Source organism: Pongo abelii, chromosome 7 (genome assembly GCF_028885655.2).
Source record: "Pongo abelii isolate AG06213 chromosome 7, NHGRI_mPonAbe1-v2.0_pri, whole genome shotgun sequence".
Taxonomy (NCBI): domain Eukaryota; kingdom Metazoa; phylum Chordata; class Mammalia; order Primates; family Hominidae; genus Pongo; species Pongo abelii.
The window spans coordinates 30798120-30817880 of NC_071992.2; the positions used below are offsets into that span (position 1 = coordinate 30798120).

General features: G+C 35.7%; 1 protein-coding gene and 1 long non-coding RNA gene across 19 annotated transcripts in view; one reads left to right on the top strand and one right to left on the bottom strand.

The window, feature by feature from the left end:
- The window catches only part of HMBOX1 (homeobox containing 1), a 162803-nt gene that overhangs the window by 63611 nt on the left and 79431 nt on the right, over positions 1 to 19761 (top strand). For all 12 annotated transcript variants that reach the window (XM_009243663.4, XM_009243666.4, XM_002818960.6 and 9 more), the window contains exons 2-3: positions 10358 to 10437; positions 16587 to 17063. In XM_009243663.4, the coding sequence (XP_009241938.1) occupies positions 10415 to 10437; positions 16587 to 17063 (500 nt within the window). In that variant the 5' untranslated portion in view covers positions 10358 to 10414. The remainder of the gene's footprint in view (positions 1 to 10357; positions 10438 to 16586; positions 17064 to 19761) is intronic.
- LOC129060934 (uncharacterized) overlaps positions 1 to 19761 on the bottom strand; it is an 87922-nt gene that overhangs the window by 57808 nt on the left and 10353 nt on the right. The window lies entirely within an intron of this gene.

Sequence of the window (19761 nt, forward strand, 5' to 3'; positions counted from 1 at the left end):
GGTGATAGGTATATAAGCATTCATTAACTGTCTCCTCTTTCTGCTCTTTTACATGTTTGCAAATTTTCATAATATTTAACTGATTTTTTTAAAATCAGTTAAAGTCATATGTTAGCTATATGCAGGCCTATGCATATTTTATATCTTTATTTTTATTTTTTTAAGGATTCACAGGAAACTGGTATTTATCTTTGGTCAGTAGCACTGAGAGTTTAGGGGAGAGGATGTTCACTTTTCTTTTTATCCTGCTGGAGTTTTATGATATTTTTTACCTCTATGAGTTGTGTTTATTTTTATATTTATGTATATATGTATTTTTTAAAACTTTATATCTAGTCAGGAAGGAGGTTCATATTCTTATCTGTAAATTGAAAGTACCAATAATGTCTAATTTATGGGATTCTGAGCATTGCATACTTCTCTATTTTAAACTTTTTTGGTTTTATTTTTATAGATATTTTAGATGGGTAAAATTGGGTTCTGTGTAAGGGACTAAAGGAGCAGTAAAAGGGCCTCTGTAATGGAGTTTAAACTTTTGGGGATTCTTTTTTAGTATCCAAATCTGGGCTTAAGGGTCTTACTAGTTGGCCTATGTAGTATCCCCCATCATCTCTCCCAGTGATGGCTTGCTTGCTGCCTGTGCCACCCTTTCTTAATTCTTTGCTTTCTTCCAGAAGCCTTACAGTCTTCTTAATATTTCTTTCTTCCCTGATTTAAATATTCTGTCCTTTCTGTGTGTACCATTATTGAGTGAAACAGATCTATGCCAAGCTGTACAATGTAAATTCAATTTTAAATCACCACTAACATATCGGATTCACAATGCAGCATTTTTCGAAGATGGGAGTATAAACTGGTGCCTCTTTGGGAGGCGATTTGACAAAATCTATCATAACTTAAAATGTATATACTCTGTCACAACAGTTATTCTGCTAGTATTTTACCCTAATGATGTACTTACATGTGTACAAAGATGTGTATGAAGAAGGATGGATGACAAGAAACTATGGTGTGTGGGTGGAAAAGAAGAAGGAGTTTGGGGTGGGAGACCAGCTTACCTTTCATTTGATGTCTTTCAAAGTTTACTTTTTTTCTGTACCTTATACAGTAATTACTTTTTATATTCAAGAGAAAAACTAGGGTAGAACGAGACATCTTGCCACCTTCTGGCAATACAGTATCAACAGGTTCTTATTCCTAATAGATTTTTCTTGATTATATTTTTCTTCAGAGGTCAACATTGCTGATGGCAGGCGTCTTCATTGCTCAACTTGACTTCATGTAATATTTTGACAGTTCTAGTCCTTTGGTAATTCAGAGTTCATTTCTGATGGTAGCAATTTTTATAATTTTATCAAATATGCATATATATTTGTTACATGTATATATGTAAACGTGGCCATATACTTTTTAAAAAGTATAGTCTCTTTTTTTTCCTTTACTTCTCAAGTTGTTTTTTTTCTTTACTTCCTTCATTCCTTGGCTTCCGAGGCCATTCACATATCCTTCCTGATCCATATCTTATACGCACACCCATTCTTCTCCCCAGTTCCTTTACGTGTTGCCCACCTATTCTTTTCTTCTATGCTCTTGTACATAGAGATGTGCATATGTATGTCTGCCTTTAAATACGCAAACTGATGTCAGAACACACATATAAAGGGATATTTTGGTTGTAGTTTTCTTTTTTAAAACCTGATCATATTATGCTTTCTTAAAATAGCATTTTATTTTTTACTCAACACTGCATTAAATAAATTCTACCAAAGCACTTGATAAAACTCTAATTCTTTTTAATGATTGGATTTGTGTTAATTGATTAAAGTGTATTGTAATTTATTTAGCCATTTCTGTGTTGATTGAAACAACTCTTTGTAGAAATAAGAAATTGGGGCTGGGCACGGTGGCTCACGCCTGTAATCCCAGCACTTTGGGAGGCTGAGGCGGGCGGATCACCTGAGGTCAGGAGTTCCAGACCAGCCTGGCCAATGTGGTGAAACCCTGTCTCTACTATAAATACAAAAATGAGCCGGGCATGGTGGTGGGCACCTGTAGTTCCAGCTACTAGGGAGGCTGAGGCAGGAGAATCGCTTGAATCCGGGAGGCAGAGGTTGCAGTGAGTTGGGATTGTGCCGCTGCAGTCCAACCTGGGCGACAGAGTGAGACTGTCTAGGTAAAAAAAAAAAAAGAAATTGGAAAGTAGGTGACGTTCTTGTATATATTTCCTTATGTATGGTTACTTTTATTTCTGTAGAATTGATTCTCAGGAGTAGGATTGCTAAATTAAAGGTGTAAGTTCTTTAAATTTTAATATATATCATAATATTTCTTTCCAAATGATGTCATAATCACATTTAGACCAATGAAATATGGTAGTATGATTGAAGATATATCTTTTAAATTTTTACTGAAGTGATATCTCATTGTTAAACTGTTATTTCCTTGACTTCTAGTGCATTTGAGTATTTTTTGAATAAACTTGATAACTTGGATCTGCTCTTTCTCTACATGTCATGTTTTTTCCAGTTTAACTGCTTAAGTTTGTGTTTTTTTTCATAATAGGAAATTTTTAACCTTTTGTTTATCTTTTGAAGTTTCTGGTCTTTGTTAAGCATATCTACAAGACCTGTCATCTTCTAAATTTTGTTGTAGATGTGTTACTATGATTTATTTTTTACATTTGTCTTTATTCTGCCTGATACTTGTTTTTTACATATAATGTAAGATAAAAATGCAATTCTGTTTTTTTGCTAGATGATAACCAGTTTTTCGATTATAATTTTAAAAAATATGTATTCTTTCCTGCTGAATTAAAATGTAACCTTTGATAGCACATTGTGCCATATGTGCTGTAATCTGTAATTAAGATCTTTATTCTGTCCTGCTCATTTGTGTGTCCGTTTCTATGCCAGTGCCATATTGATTTCATTACAGTGGCTTTTGAATGTATTTCTGATTATCTGGTCAGAGAAGTCCACTTTTGGTTCTCTTCTTTTGCACAATTTTCTTAGTAGTTCTTAAACTGTCTGCTCTAACCCCATTAAAAAGTGGACAAAAGACATGAGCAGACACTTCTCAAAAGAAGACTTACAAGCAGCCAGCAAACATGAAAATTGCTTATCACTAATCATCAGTGAAATGCAAATCAAAACTGCAATGAGATACCATCTCACACCAGTCAGAATGGCCATTATTAAAAAAGTCAAAAAACAACAGACGTTGGCAAGGCCACTGTAGAAAGCAATTTGGAGAGTCCTCAAAGAACCAAAAATAGGCTGGGCATGGAGGGTATAAACCCAAAGGAAAATACATTGTTCTACCAAAAAGACACATGCACCCATGTGTTCATCGCAGCACTATACACAATAGCAAAGACATGCAATCAGTGTAGGTCCCTATCAACAGTGGAATGGATAAAGAAAATGTACATTTACGCCATGGAATACTACCCATAAAAAAAGAACAAAATCATGTCCTTTGCAGCAATGTGGGTACAGCTGGACGCCATTATCCTATGTGAATTAATGCAGAAACAAAATTAAATACTGCATGTTCTCACTTGTAAGTGGGAGCTAAACTTTGGGTACACATGCACATAAAGATGAGAGCAGTAGACACTGTAGACTCCAAGAGGGGGGAAGGAGGAAATGGGGGCAAAGGTTGAAAAAATAACTGTTGGGTACTATGCCCACTACCTGGGTGATGGGTTCAATTGTACCCCAAATCTCAGCATCATGCAATATACCCTTGTAACAAACCTGCACATGTACCCCTTGAGTCTAAAATAAAAGTTGAAAAACAAACAAAACCTTTCTGCTCTATTAGGTCCTATTTTTATTTATTTATTTTTACTATTGTTATTATTTTTTGAGATAGCGTCTTGCTCTGCCGCCCAGGCTGGAGTGCTGTGGCACGATCTCGGCTCACTGAAGCCCCAGCCTCCTGGGTTCAGGCGATTCTCCTGCCTCAGCCTTCTGAGTAGCTGGGATTATAGGTGTGTGCCACCATGCCCAGCTAATTTTTGTATTTTTAGTATAGACGAGGTTTCACCATGTTGGCCAGGCTGGTCTCGAGCTCTTGACCTCAAGTGGTTCGCCCGCCTCAGCCTCTCAAAGTGCTGGTATTACAGGTGGCTCATGCCACCATGCCCTGCCTAGGTCCTATTTTTAAATTGAAAGGAAAACCTTTTTGGCTTCTTTCTCAATATAGTTATTCATAAATGTTGGGAAAGGCTACCACTGTCCATGAAAATCTCTTTCCCATTCTTTTTCTAGGTGTTTCCTGCTCAATTAGAGGAACTTTTAATTTTAAAAGTATTGTATCATATCTCAATTTAATAATTTCTTTTATTTCAGGGTTTTGTTTTGAAAGATACCCAGTTTTTGCTATATTGCCCAGGATAGTCTTGAACTCCTGGCCTCAAGCAATCCTCTTGCCTCAGTGTCCTGAGCCGCTGGGATTACAAACGTGAGCCACTGCATACAGCTGATTTTCAGATTTTTAAAAATATAATTGCTTGAGTTTTCTAGACATTGTTCTGCCAAATCATTGACAAAAAGATATTTTTCTCTTTTATTCCAGTATTTTTGCCAGTTAATTCTTTTCTGTGTCTTACCATTTTTCCTGTAAACTTTAAGTCAGTGTTTACTTATAAAGGATTTAGTGGGCTTCTCACTCTAATTCCTAATTTTATTCATTTGATTTATTGAATAGGTAATAACATTCACATGGTTAAAATAATTTTTTAAAAAAGCCTCCTATGAACAGCTTCCTTCCCATTCCTCTCCATAATCTCTCTGGTTCCCAACCCTGCATTCAAAGTAACCACTGTTATTGGATCTCTTCCACAGATTATTTTATGCATATAAAAGTGAAGTTACACACATAGATACTCTCTCTATATATTTATTGTGTGTGCATGCAATCTTAATTTTATTTGAAATGCTTTTAGTGTTTTGCTGTTTAGAATAATATTTGCCCTTCTTATGTTTTTACCAGAGTGTTTTTTTCTCTAGTCTTCTTTTCCACAGTTTTTTGTTTAAAATGGCTGCTAAGTTTTACTGAATGCCTTTTCAACATCTATTGATATAATCATGTAATTTCTCTGCCTTAAATTTGTTGATATATTGGATTATGCTGATTCCTAAAAATGGACCACTCTTGCATTTCTGCGTAAATTATAGTGGTATACAATGGACCCCCCTTATCCACCGGGAATACATTCTAAGACTCCCAGTAGATGCCTGAAACTGCAGATAGTATCAAACTCTATGTATACTATGCACAGATTTCATTTTCCTTCTTCACAGTTTCACAGAAGAGTCATTCTTCTTATAGTTCTTAGTAATCTCAGCATATGATTTTTTTTTTTTTTAAACTTAAGTTGAGAACTTTCACCTTTTCACTGAAAGGAAGCACTTTTGGCTTCTGTTTGGTCTATTGAAATTGCCAGCATCATTATTCTTGAGTTTTGGGGCCATCATTCTGTAGAATAAGTATTACTTAAACAGGGGCACTGTTAGATACCAGGACAGTCAGTGTGATAATCTAGACAGCTAGTAAGTGAATAAGGGGCAGGTAGGGTCTACAGTGTGGATGCCCTGAAGGAGGAGCATGAGGTTTCTAAGTTACTAAGAGTGGCTCAAATTTTAAAACTTATGAATTATTTCTGGAATTTTCCACGTAATATTTTCGGACCATGGTTACTGCAGGTTACTGAAACCACAGAAAGCCAAAGTAAAACAGCAGATAAAGTGGGGGACTTTAAAGTGTCCTGCACTCTATAGTCTAATGTGAGTTTTTACTTAGATCTTTTACATTTAATTTTTAAGTGAAATGGTATGTTCTGTATACTACCTTTATTAGGTTTGCTATTGAATAATTCTGGCTTCATAAAATGGATTGGAACATTTCCTGTATTTTTCTATAGTTTAGTATTATTAGAATTATGTTTTTTAAATAGATTAAGTCTGCTGAGAACTCAGCTGATTTTGATGCCTCTTTCTATAGATTCTTAATTACCTTTATTTTACTCTATTTGGTTTGACTAAAGAATTTATTTTTTGGTCAATTTTGATATATTCTATTTTACTGGGAAATTGTTTTTCTCTTTTAGGTTTTTAAATGAATTGTCATGCAGTTGCATTTATAATTTCTTAGGGTTTTTTTTCCCCAATACTATGGCTGTATTTTTCTTTTCATTCTGAATCTTACCAGTTTTTTTTCTCTCTTTTCTCTTCATTAGACTTTCTGTGTAATTATTTAATAGTCTTTCAAAGAGCCAACATTTGGACTTACTTATGCCTTCTGTAGCTTCATTTTATATTAATTTCAAATATTATTTCTTAGTTCCATTTTTCTAGCTTATTTTGATGTGCAGTATTTTATTTTTCTAGTTTTTTAAGTACTATTTTTTCTTTTGACTTTTAAAAATATTTAGGCTGTAAATTTTAAAACATTAATAATATGAATTTTAAAATATTAAAGTCTTTAAGGCCATACATTTACTTTTGAATGCAACTTTTGTTGGGTCATTTGGGTTTTCTTTTTTTTTTTTTCCTCAAGACGGAGTCTTGCTCTGTCACCCAGGCTGGAATGCAGTGGCACTCACTGCAACCTCTGCTTCCCAGGTTCAAGCAATTCTGCCTCAGCCTCCTGAGTAGCTGGGTTTACAGGCGCACGCCACCTGCAATTAGCACACTCAGCTAATTTTTGTATTTTTAGTAGAGGTGGAGCTTCACCGTGTTGGCCAGGCTGGTCTTGAACTTCTGACATCATCATCTGCCCGCCTCGGCCTCCCAAAGTGCTGGGATTACAGGTGTGAGCCACCGTGCCTGGCCTGGATTTTTGTTATGAAGAATAATCCTCTTTTTTGTCACAGTGTATTGCTATGTTGATCATAATTTCTTTTGTGGTTTCTTCTTTGATCTAAGGGTTATTTATGATTATCTTGTAGTTTATAAGTAGTTATTTTTGTACACTTTTCCCTGGATTGTTTGGATTATATATATGAAATTAAACCTTTTGTTTTACCACGTTTGTGATCAATTATGGTAATGGACATAGGGAAAAAAAAAACTTCTTTGTTAGAAGGTTTACAAAGTATCTTTTTATCTTTAAAATTATGTTTACTGATAATATATCAAATTTCTGTTTTTAAAATTTTCTCCAACTATGTTCGTTCATTCTAAAAGGTATACTGAAATAACTCGTTTGTACTTTTAAAAACAAAATTATTAAAGTAGTTATGATTTTTGCTTTATTACCTCTCATGTTATTTGGTCTTTGTAACTCTTATGTCTTGGTCATAAACTGTATATTTTATAATTGTATACTTATTCTCTTTTTCTTTTTTTGTGTTTTTTTCTTTGGAGAACGGAGTCTTGCTCTGTCGCCAGGCTGGAGTGCAGTGGCGTGATCTTGGCTCACTGCAACCTCTGCCTCCTGGATTCAAGCGATTCTCCTGCCTCAGACTCCTGAGTAGCTGGGACTACAGGTGCACGCCACCACGCCCAACTAATTTTTTTGTTTTTAGTAGAGACGGGGTTTCACCATGTTGGCCAGGATGGTCTTGATCTCTTGACCTCATGATCTGTCTGCCTTGGCCTCCCAAAGTGCTGGGATTACAGGCGTGAGCCACTAGGCCTGGCCTCTCTTTTTCTTTTATAGGTTGCTTGTTTTCTATGGCCAGGTGCTTGAATGTGATCCAGCATCCATAAATTTATATCCCTAATGCCTTTTAATATAAACTTTTTATTATAATGTTCTGCTTTTTTATTGTGTTGAAATATGCATAACATAAAATCTACCATTTTAACATATATAGTTCAGTGGCATTAAATACATACAGTATACAGCAGTCACCACCATCCATTTCCAGAACATTTTCATCCTCACAGATTGAAACTCTGTACCCTTAAATAATAACTTTTCATTATTCCTTGCCCATTTTACCCACCATTCTACTTTCTGTCTCTATGAATTTGACTACTCTAGGTACCTCATGTAAATGGAATCATATAATATTTGACCTTTTGTGATTGGGTTGTTTCACTTAGCATCATGTCTTCAAGTTTCATTCATGTTTTTGTGTCAGAGTTTCCTTCCTTTTAAAGGCTGGGACAATATTCTGTTGTTTGTATATATATCACATTTCATTTACCCATTTATCTGCCAGTGGACATTTGGGTTATTCCCACATTTGGCTTTTGTGAATAATGCTGCTGTGAACACAGCCTGATTCCACTTATTTTGGATAGATATCCAAAAGTGGAATCGCTGGATCATATGGTAATTCTGTATTTAGTTTTTTGAGGAACTGCCATACTGTTTTCCATAGTGGCTTCACCATTTTGCATTTCAGCCAGCAATATACAAGGATTCCATTTTCTCCACATTATTGCCACACTTGTTATTTTATGTTTTTTTTTTTTTTTTAATAATAGGCATTCGAATGGGTGTGATTTTATTTTGTTTTTTTGGTTTCTTTTTTTCTTTTTCTTTTTTTTTTTTTAGACAGGGACTCATTGTGTTGCCCAAACTAGCCTTGAACTCCTGGCCTCAAGCGATCTTCCTGCCTCAGCCTCCTAAGTAGCTGGTGTACAGGTGTGAGCCATTGCACTCAGTGTGGATGTGATCTTAATACCCATTTTTATTTAGTTCCTGATCTGTTTTTAAAATAACTTGAAAACATCTGTCAATTAGGAAAAAATAATCTGTCTCCTCTGCCAGAAGAGCTTTATGAAATTGAGAGAATTCATAACATCTTGTTTGCTTGGTCTTCTGTTTTTAGAACATTCCTTTTTTTGTAGAATATTTTAAGCCCATTTATGTCTGAAATATAACTGACATAATTCAGTGTCTTATGGTTACATAAATTTGTATCAGTGACTTAATCTGTTTTCCTGTCTGTGAAATGAGGGTCTTTGATGATAACTTCCTAGCATGGAAGTTGTCAAAGGATCCCCTCTAAAAGGGGATCCTGACCTTTTTTCTGTATTCATGGTGCGTGCTACATGCTAAACATGCTACATGTAAATGTGCTGCATGGTTCTCATGATTACAGAATAAAGGTCAGGATCCCCTTCTAGATCATCTACTCCTCACACATACTGTGTTAAAGGCCAGCAACACAAGCCTACTAATTCCCTAAATAAATCTCATGATTTCTTTTCACTGTTTCCTCTTCCTGGAATCTTTCCTCCACTGATTCTCACCTCCCTCTACACCTTGATGTTGTGGAAGTCTTATTCTAATCCTCAAATAACAGCCAGATTTCACTCTAAGAAATCTTCCTAGTTCTCTCTAACCTAAATTAGTTTCTGGATTGTTAGTCATATAAACGTTGTATTTTTAGTCTTTTTTTTTTTGTATTATATTTTTTATTTGAGAGGGGTGTGTCTATAATTTTTGTCCCTAGTCTCTATTCTCCCCACCTCCTCCCATTTAATGAACTCCTAAGCTCCTCTACTGTTGGGACCATATCTTACTCATATTCGGTTCTTGCCAGAGCAAGCAGGTGCCTTATATATTTTTACTGAATTTGAGCAGGTAGTGAAAAATGTGTTTGTGGCCCAGGCTAGAGTGTAATGGTGCGATCTCGGTTCACTGCAACCGCCGCCTCCCAGGTTCAAGTGATTCTCCTGCCTCAGCTTCCCAAGTAGCTGGGATTACAGGCATGTGCCACCACCCCCAGCTAATTTTGTATGTTTAGTACAGTTGGGGTTTTGCCATGTTGGTCAGGCTGGTCTCAAACTCCTGACTTCAGGTGATCCACCCGCCTCGGCCTCCTAAAGTGCTGGGATTACAGGCGTGAGCCACCGTGCCTGGCCTGTTTTTAAGTCAGCAAGAAAATTATCTACAACAGGAACTTCATTAGTGCTACAATTTAGAATATACAAATATGAAAGGTTTCTAACTTTACCTTGTACATTTTACATATATCATTAGTCATTGTTGGACACTTTGGCCATGCTTAATATAATTCAGTACTGAATGTGTATTTTAATGTGAGAGTTTTTGACATCAACATTTTTATCTTTTGTCTAATTTATAATCTTAGAGTTAATGTAAATCAGTGCCTCTATAACTATGGTTTTAACCAGCTAATAAGTTGTCTTCATGATCTTTAGCTTCTAAACAATGAATAGTAGATACCATTTTTTGTGAAGATCTGTGTCTGAATTGAAAGGGATCAAAGTGTATGGTGAATAAAGCAGTAAAATGCAAATCAGAAGATATAATATTTAACGTGATTAGCTAGTGTTAACTCTTGATATCCATAAGTTATATAATTAAAATTTTTATTCAGCACTTGATTAACATAAATATTTCTCAATTTTCTATCTTTGTTCTACAGAATGGTAGATAACGCAGATCATCTCTGGAAAGGATATTGATCCTCCTCATGTAAAGTATGCTCAGTTCCTTTCCAGTGGTGTAAGTATCAAGACCTTTTTGATTTTTATCTTCACAATCATTTTAGTAAAGTTAAGATGTCATTATGATTATGATCCAGATTTGACAACAGATGTTTGTAGAGTTGCAAATATTTTTTTAGAAAATGAATCAAATGGTATACCTATTTGACATTAAGGTGAATAAGTGTCATGATCATGTGGTGAGAAATGAATTTTTAAATCTATCAGCCTTCTCTTACCATTTCTGTTTTCAACTTTGAATTTTAACATTAAGTTTAAATTGAATATAAAATTACTTATTATTTTTAACTGTTTAAAGCTAGAAGCATCCAAGATAGATGACTAACAGTTCAAGAGAGCTAGTATTAGATTCCTTGTGACAAGCAGACTACTGGAAGCATACACCTTCATGTTGACTTTTGTGTAAAAACTCCTAGCACCTTAACCATTTTCCTTTACCTGCTGGGGGCATGATAATGTAGTTAAGCCTATTAGCTAATGTGCTAGCCTTTCTTTGGAGTCAGGCAGAAAATACAAATTGAGATAGTGGTATTGTGTTGAGAGTGTTTTTGTGCTAGGATATGAACTATAACCACCAGTTCATATTAAATAGGCCTTTGAATAAAAGTATTCCGGGAATTTCAGATATTAGAGAAGACAGAGTATCTATTAGCTCATTAAGTGCATCTTTAGAGTCGAATGCAGAGTGCCTTTAGCATAAGTATTTTCTAAAATTTGATGGAGTCTCCACTTTGCTTAAATTCCTTCCGTTTTGGTTGACAGTTCTATAATACAGTAAGTAGACATTAAGAGAGATTTTCCTTATTATTTAGGCTTTTCATTAGAGTTCCCCCCACCCCCACCCCAGTAGATTCTATGATATAGTGAAAAGTTTCTGGAACAGACCTAGAAGATGTGAACTGTAGCCCGACTTTCTGCTAAGTAGCTATATCCTTGGGAAGGCACTTCACCTCTTTGGGCCTTAGTTTCCCTCCCCACTTTTTAAAAAAATTTATTTGCTAATGGCTGTTTTCGATCTATCAGCCTTCTCTTTTACCATTTCTATTTTCAACTTTGAATTTTGACATTAATTTTAAATTGAATATAAAATTACTTATTATTTTTAACTGCTCAAAGCCTAGAAGTTTCTGAGATAGATGGCTAAGCATTCAGGAGAGTTAAGATTTCTAACGGCTATTGAAAATAGTAAGATGTCTGATAATTACTGAAATGAATGTAAGCATCATGAAGCCATGAATTTTTGCCTGATTTGTTCCTTGTTGTGTCTTCTGTGCCTTGCACAGGATCTGTTACATAGTAGGCACTCCATAAATGTTACTTAAATGAATGATTTTTGTCTAAATGGTCTCCAGTTTTCTCATTCCACACCTAATTTATATCTCCCTCTATAAATCTGCATGTTTGTACTTGGATTTTTGTCACATATGGTAGAAATAAGATGATCAAAGTATGATTTCATGAATCACAGTGTTTATTGCCATACAAAGAGAATTTTTTCTTGGGTTCACAGTACTTAAAAATGGGGAGAGTAACATGGACAGACTTCACAGGGAATACACTCAATAGATGAGGTACATTAACCACATTATGAGTGTGTTCCAAAGCTATTAAAGTGTCTTTGCTCAATTATGATGAAAGGAGGCCTCTGTGTTGAAGTGAAGGCTAAAGGTGGAGGTGTACTTTTATATGAGCAGTTCTTGGGAGAGGCTGGCTTGACCACCATAGCTGAGATCCGAGACCACAGGGAAGGCCCCTCAGTGCTAGAAAATGCTGGCCTGCAAGGTGTAAAAGCTTTGAGGCCTGTTGCAGCCTGAGCTCTCTGGTTTTGGAGAAGCTGCTGACAGAGTAGCCCTGCCACAGCCTAAGCTCCCAAAGTGTCTGTTAAGGACTTGAGTGTATATGTATTTTGAAGTCCAGTAGTTGTGACAGTAACTCACATATGCAGTTTGACATGAGGTGACATTCCTGAGAGGATGGAGAGTTCTCTCTCTGATAAAAATATTGTGATTGACTCTAGAGTGTGTTAAATTAGCATGCAGTAAATATCATGTATGCAAAACAAAACTAACCTATTTTGCCTAGTCATTCTAGATAATAAAAATAAAGACAGCAGAATTGAGCTGAAGAAAAAGCTGTTATCCAGTAAAATTTTACTGTTAGTGCTTTACAAGTAAGATAGTAATGTCCTTTTTACCTCTGTGATTTCAAGATTAATTATTTGTGAATGCTTTAATCTTCTTTGCTCTACATGTCTGTAGAATTTAGCTTATGAAAGTATATTCTGGACCTCATGCCTTATCCAAGAAGGGTTTAGGTACATATTCAAGTCAGGATAAAATGTATTGTGAAAAGTTATTATTGTCTTATGGTATGATACTTTCTTAGAATATCAGTTTATGAACTGAGCCATAATTCCTGAATTTAATTGTTCTTTTATGCCTTAAACATTGTCTGTTATTACAGTGTTGAAATTCTTCTCACATCCTTTTCAATTATTGTTGGCCTGAGTCTGCATTCAGATTAGTAATTTAAAGTGAAAGATGTTCCTTATCCTCTGAACAATCCTTGTGCATAAGAAAATTAATTCAATTCTTACATGTTATCTTTTTCTGTTATAAAAGAATTGCTGATATCATGGACTTAGATGACCTTTGTAGGTCATTTACTGCCATAAATTCATGATTATATGCTTAAACTAGGTAAATTATGAGAAATAAAATTGTGAAATGCCAGAGTATATGCCTTTGTTTATATTAATACACATTGGAACATTATTCTCAATATCCAGGAGAGCTTCTAGTCTCAGCGTTTTCTCAGTAAAATATCGTATCTTCAGTGTCACATGCATGCTTTGATCCTGTTTGTTATGCTCTTAATCATTTTGCTTTGTAGTGATCATACGAATGATCATTCTAGCAATTGTGGATCATTTTGCTTTAGGTTATGTTTGCATTAGGGAACTCTCAGTGCAGGGCACAGACATCTAATTTGAACAAGGTGATACATAAAGGGAAATGTATTCTCTGATGAAACAAAACAGCAAGAAGAGCAGGGATGTATCAGGGGCTTAGGGATTATTGAAACAAGGGATGTGAGCACTGCAGAGCTTTCTCCATCGCTCTGTTCTACGTTTCTTGGTATGTCTGCGTCATCCTCCCGTGAACTAGCTGCTTCCGTATAATGAGGAATTTACCAGACTAGTATCTTGCTGCAACTGAACAGTTATGGTGACTGTTCATCTTTCCCCTCGTCTGACTAGAAAATTATGGGGAGAGCAAGGTTTGGCTTTCTTGTGTGCTCACCCCACTGGCCAGAAGGTGGGGTATTACGAGTGATAGCCCAAGAACATGTGCTTGAAAACAATGAGGTGTTCTAGGCAGACAAAGTAAATAGGTGGCCTATTGTTTCTCCTTTTATGACTTGGAATAAAAGTGGTTCTAATAGTCAATGAATCTGAAATGACCCAAAATATTAGATTGTTTCATATGCTGTGAAATCTATAGTTTTGACAATTCTAATTCGAGTGTTAGGCTGGATACTTTTCAGTAATAAGTGAAATTCATATAATTTACTTTTGTTTTATGCTGATACAGAGTGCTGCTCCATACAAGGAATGGTTTGAAGAACTGTATACAGATAACTAACTGCTCTGATATGAATACTATAGGAAAATACTATGATTGGGGATTTTTGTCCATATAATAAAACAGTTATTGAAGTCATCTAAAGTAAGATCACTTTATGAAATACTTTGATAACATGAAGATTGAAAATAGCAACAAACAGGTCTACCTCTTTTTCAAGGGAAAATAATAATGTTTATGTTTAATTTTTTTCATTACAAAGTATTGTGGGGGAACTTAGGCCATCAAGAAAGAATATAATAATCATGAAAATAGATCTTTTTAAAATGATGGCTAACTTGTTACAAGTGAGTATTGGAAGAAATCAGACCGTAACATTTGTAGGTGTACAGCACATACTGTGGCCCATGGGCACAAATGGCCTGCAACATGTTTAGATCCACAGAATGTGTGTGTTTGGTTTTGTTTTATTTTAATGAGCTTGTTTTAAAAACTAGGAAGATTTCATCTACAGTTCTAGATTTTTCCCTACTTATTTTTAAAAGGATTTGAAAGATAAAACAATCAGTGAAATAGAATAGACTATCCAAAGGTAATGCAGATTCATATGGAAATTGTGTATATGATAAAGGCAGCATTTCACATCGGAGGAGAAGACAGATATTCAATAAAAACATATGACATCTAGCTGTCCATTTAGGATGAAATAAAGCCCCAATTTTTTATACTTGTTAAGTCAATCAAAATTCTAGATGGAGCAAGGATTTTAAATGTAGAAAACTATTACTAGGACCCTTAGGTTCATCAGTAATTAGAGTATTTTTATCTAAATGGCTTTAAATGAGACTTAAAGGAGTAGAATAGCCTGTGTCCCAAATCATATGTTTCCAGTTAAGTCCTGCAATGTATTGTAAAGGAGAATGATGTGTGCTTTTGGAGTCAATAAGATCAAGGCTTAAATCTTTTTCCTACTGTTTACTCAGATTTTTTGTAAAGTACAAAACTACACTGAGCTTTAGTTTCCTCAACAAGCAATCCATCAACATAAAATGAAATGAATAAAGAACATCTACCACAGGGAGTTGCTGTGAGAATTGGATGAGATTATGTTATGTGAAACTCATACCCAGTGCCCAGAAGTGACTGTTAATAAAGTTTTCGTGTAGAAGGACAAAGAAACAGTGAGACCATCAATAGCTATAGGGCACTGGCCCAGAGTAATGTTTGTTTGAGAAAGATGAAGAAATTTCTTGACATCTGTTTCCATCTGCAAACACTTATTGAGAGCCTGCTGCATGCCATGCATTATATTTGGCACTAGAACAATAAATATCAAAGTAAAAGAGATTACAACCTTAAAAATCTTGAATGGGAAAGTCAGGTCTTATAAGAAAGGAATTCAAGGCCGAGCATGGTGGCTCACACCTGTAATCCCAGCACTTTGGGAGGCCGAGGCGGGCAAATCACCTGAGGTCAGGAGTTTGAGACCAGCCTGGCCAACATGTTGAAACCCCATCTCTACTAAAAATATAAAAGTAGCCAGGCTTGGTGGCAGGTGCCTGTAATCCCAGCTACTCAGGAGGTTGAGGCAGGAGAATCGCTTGAACCCAGGAGGTGGAGGTTGCAGTGAGCCAAGACTGTGCCACTGCACTCCAGCCTGGGTGACAAGAGCGAAACTCCGTATCCAAAACAACAACAACAACAACAACAACAACAACAACAAAGGAATTCAAGCTGTGAGAATTTTTACAGTATTTGACTACTCTCTTAAAATTGTTATTCACCCTAAGAAAACATTTTCTGATGTGCTGCAGTATCTTGTGCTAGTTAAAGGAAACATGTAAAAGTAATTTCCTAAGAAAAATGAATAGCATTGTTTGGCTACAACCACGAAAGATCTATTTCTCAGGGTAGCTATTAAGAGAGAATGCATTACCAGAGATGGAAAACTTAGGAAATTGCTAAGTAGTGAATGAAATGGTGCTTATTTTTTTTTTAATGTACCTCTGTTTTCCACTTAAATATTTTTGCTGGTTATTAGCATTTGCTTGGACTTAGCTTAGCAAATTATTTCACTAAATGAGGTTGTAGAGAATTCCTAGGTCTGTTTAGCTAATATTTGGTAAATAATATAATACTATTTTTTCAGTAATTTTCCATTAATACTGTAATGTAGAGTAATACACTTGAGATGGGCAAAACACTTCTGAGTTATCATGTAGCCTGGGCTTAATGCACTCCATGTACCTAATCTGTTGTTCTGGTATTATTTACATAACTAAAATTTTAGTTCTGATATTTACCAAAATTGAGGAAAATGTAAATTGTATGCCATATGAAATTAGGTTTTATGTTACACCTATGTTCACCTACTAATACATTTAGTATCTGTACCAATCCATTTGCCATGGCACAATCATTCTAGCATGGGACATACCTTCATTTTCAATAAAGAAGCTTATGTAGAAATAGTGTATCTTCTGAGCATTCTCTATAATATGTGCTTTGGTAGATACTGTCAATAAAGAGACTTTTTATCTTTTTTTTTTTTTTTTTTTTTTAGTTTGCTGGAAACCATGTCTCATTATACAGATGAACCCAGATTTACCATAGAGCAGATAGATCTGCTTCAGCGACTTCGGCGTACTGGAATGACTAAACATGAAATTCTCCATGCCTTGGAAACTTTGGACCGTCTTGATCAAGAGCATAGTGACAAGTTTGGAAGAAGGTCCAGCTATGGAGGAAGTTCATATGGGAATAGTACCAACAATGTCCCAGCATCTTCCTCTACAGCTACAGCTTCCACACAGACGCAGCATTCGGGAATGTCCCCATCACCTAGCAACAGTTACGATACTTCCCCACAGCCTTGCACTACCAATCAAAATGGGAGGGAGAATAATGAGCGATTATCTACATCCAATGGAAAGATGTCACCAGCTCGCTACCATGCAAACAGCATGGGTCAGAGGTCATACAGTTTTGAAGCCTCAGAAGAGGACCTAGATGTAGATGATAAAGTGGAAGAATTAATGAGGTTGGTGACTTTGCTTATTCAGAGTCCCTAAAAACGTCTGTATTCTTAGATTGTTTTTAAGTAGTATGCTGCGTTTCAGCTACTTAGCTATAAGAACTGTAACTTCCTCCTCCCAACTTTGGAGATGAAAGAAAGAAAGTTCAAGCTTTATGTTTTTAATTTAAATTTTCTCTTCTTTACTTCAGCCCTTTCTCTTTGCTGCTTGATAAGCCTTTTCCATTCTGTTTATCAAACACTAATCTTCTCTATGACCCTAATAGCTAATTTCTGACTAACGGACACATTCTAATCCTTAAAAATCTGTTGTAAGTACTTTTTCTGAGGGATAATTTTATCTTGATCAGAATATATACACTCTTAATTTTTTTCTTCAACATTCCAATCAAGAAAATAATTTGGGGTACCTATTACATAGGTTCTAATTTTAGCAATAGATGACACACACACACACACACACACAGTCTTTTATAAGTGTAAGAACTTAGAGTTTTAAACACTGAGAAAAGAAATCTACTTTTTTTTTTTTTTTTTTGAGACAGAGTCTTGCTCTGTATGCCCAGGCTGGAGTGCAATGGTGTGGTCTCGGCTCACCACAATCTCCGCCTCCCAGGTTCAAGCGATTCTCCTGTCTCAGCCTACCGAGTAGCTGGGGTTACAGGCATGCACCACCATGCTGAGCTATTTTGTATTTTTAGTAGAGACGGAGTTTTTCCATGTTGATCAGGCTGGTCTCGAACTCCTGATCTCAGGTGATCCACCTGCCTCGGCCTCCCAAAGTGCTGGGATTACAGGCATGAGCCACTGCACCCGGCCCACAAGAAATCTGCTTTCAACAGAGGTAATTAGGAAAGGCTTCACACTGGACCCTGGGACACTTTGAGGGTAACACCATGTGTCTTCCATTATTGTGCCTCCAGGATCTGGAACTTTCCCTAGCACATGTTAAGGGCCTAATATGTTTAATGAATGGGTGACCTTGACCTAAATGGTAAAGAATAGCATTTGTTTTTAAAATACAGGAACTTTATTTAAAATTAAGGGAACAGTAAAGGGTAGAAAAGGCAAGGCATGTCTTCAGTCTGATAAAAATTACTGATGGGTAAGACAATGTAATATGAATAATATATTAGGAGACAATACAGGTTTTGGGAGACTTTGAGTTCCATACTGGTTTATTTACTTTTGTTGGAATTGAGGAGTTTTGTAAAAACTCCTCTAGGAATAGAGATGATAAAGGTATTGTTTTCAGTAGATTTCCACTACAGTAGAAGGGAAAGAGCCTGCAGATAAATTAGTTACAGTAGATTATGAAAGAAACTGTAACAGGAATTTGTCAGAAGTAAAAATAGTACCTATAAGTATCATTATAATTCTTCCTAAAGATTTTTAAACTTCAAGATGGAATAATAGTGACACATAATAATATTGCCACATGGAAGATCTGTCCAATAGTACCACAATGTTGAAATATCCTTCAAACTGTCCTGAATTTATTTTTAGGTGCAACTTTATTATATGAAATTCTGTGCTAAATCAACTATTTTATCTTGATTCCAGATACAGTATAAATAAAGTATAATATTAATACCTGTAATGAATAATTTGATACAGCAGTTACAGTTACAAGTCATTGTTTGGTTTGGTTTGGTTTTTTGAGACGGAGTCTTGCTCTGTCACCCAGGCTGAAGTACAGTGGTGCGATCTCGGCTCACTGCAACCTCCGCCTCCTGGGCTGAAGTGATTCTCCTGCTTTAGCCTCCCGAGTAGCTGGGACTGCAGGCGTGTGCCACCATGCCCAGCTAATTTTTTTTTAAAGTTAAAAATATAAGAGATCAGTTTGGCTTTGAATTCTTTTTCATGTGTTAAAGTAGGTGACCAAAGTTCAGGTGTTGCTTTTGAATTTAATGTTGTTAAGATTAAGAGGGAGAACAATTTGGGCAAATAAAAGTTACTTCGTTCATTGAAACATAACAAGATTAGCTTTTAATTATTCTGAGTAGAGAGGATATCAACAATTTAAAAAGGATGCCAACCTGTTTTTTTCGGTGGTGTTGCTGTTCATCAGTTTTGATAAGCTTTTGACATAACAGTTAATTCTTAAATGTGTATAAGACTAACAAGAAGTATGGGAAAACTCGTTAGTAAAAGTCTCTAGAAGATTGTCTGGAATAATAAAGATCTAAAAACTTGACTTTTAACTCATAGGCTGGCATAATGTTTTAATTCAAATATATGCTCAAAGTAAATGAAAACCTATTTAGCAATGACTGGGATTTGTAGTTAAATCCCATAATTACACCCATTCCAGTTTCCCTGTGAAATATATACAGGTTTATACTTTGTTATCAGTATTTATGTATTACCACTTGTCGCATAATCAGGACACTTTATCTTTTTCCATTTCTCTGCTTCTTTATTAGAACTGCTCCTTTGGGTTCTCCTGATTATCTTGGGGTCTCAGTGGCCCTTCTAGATCTCTCTGGTTCTCTGCCATTGCACCCTCACCCACTGCTGCACTCCTGCTTTCCTCCATTGTGTCCCCCTCTCACGCTTCTCAGGTCGTAGATAATAATAATCCTTGGACCAGTGGGAAAGTTTATTGGATGACATTGTCACTTATAATCATTAAAACCATGATGTGAGGTTGATCAGAGAAACTGAGATTCACAAAAATTAAATACTTTGCCCAAGAGAACTT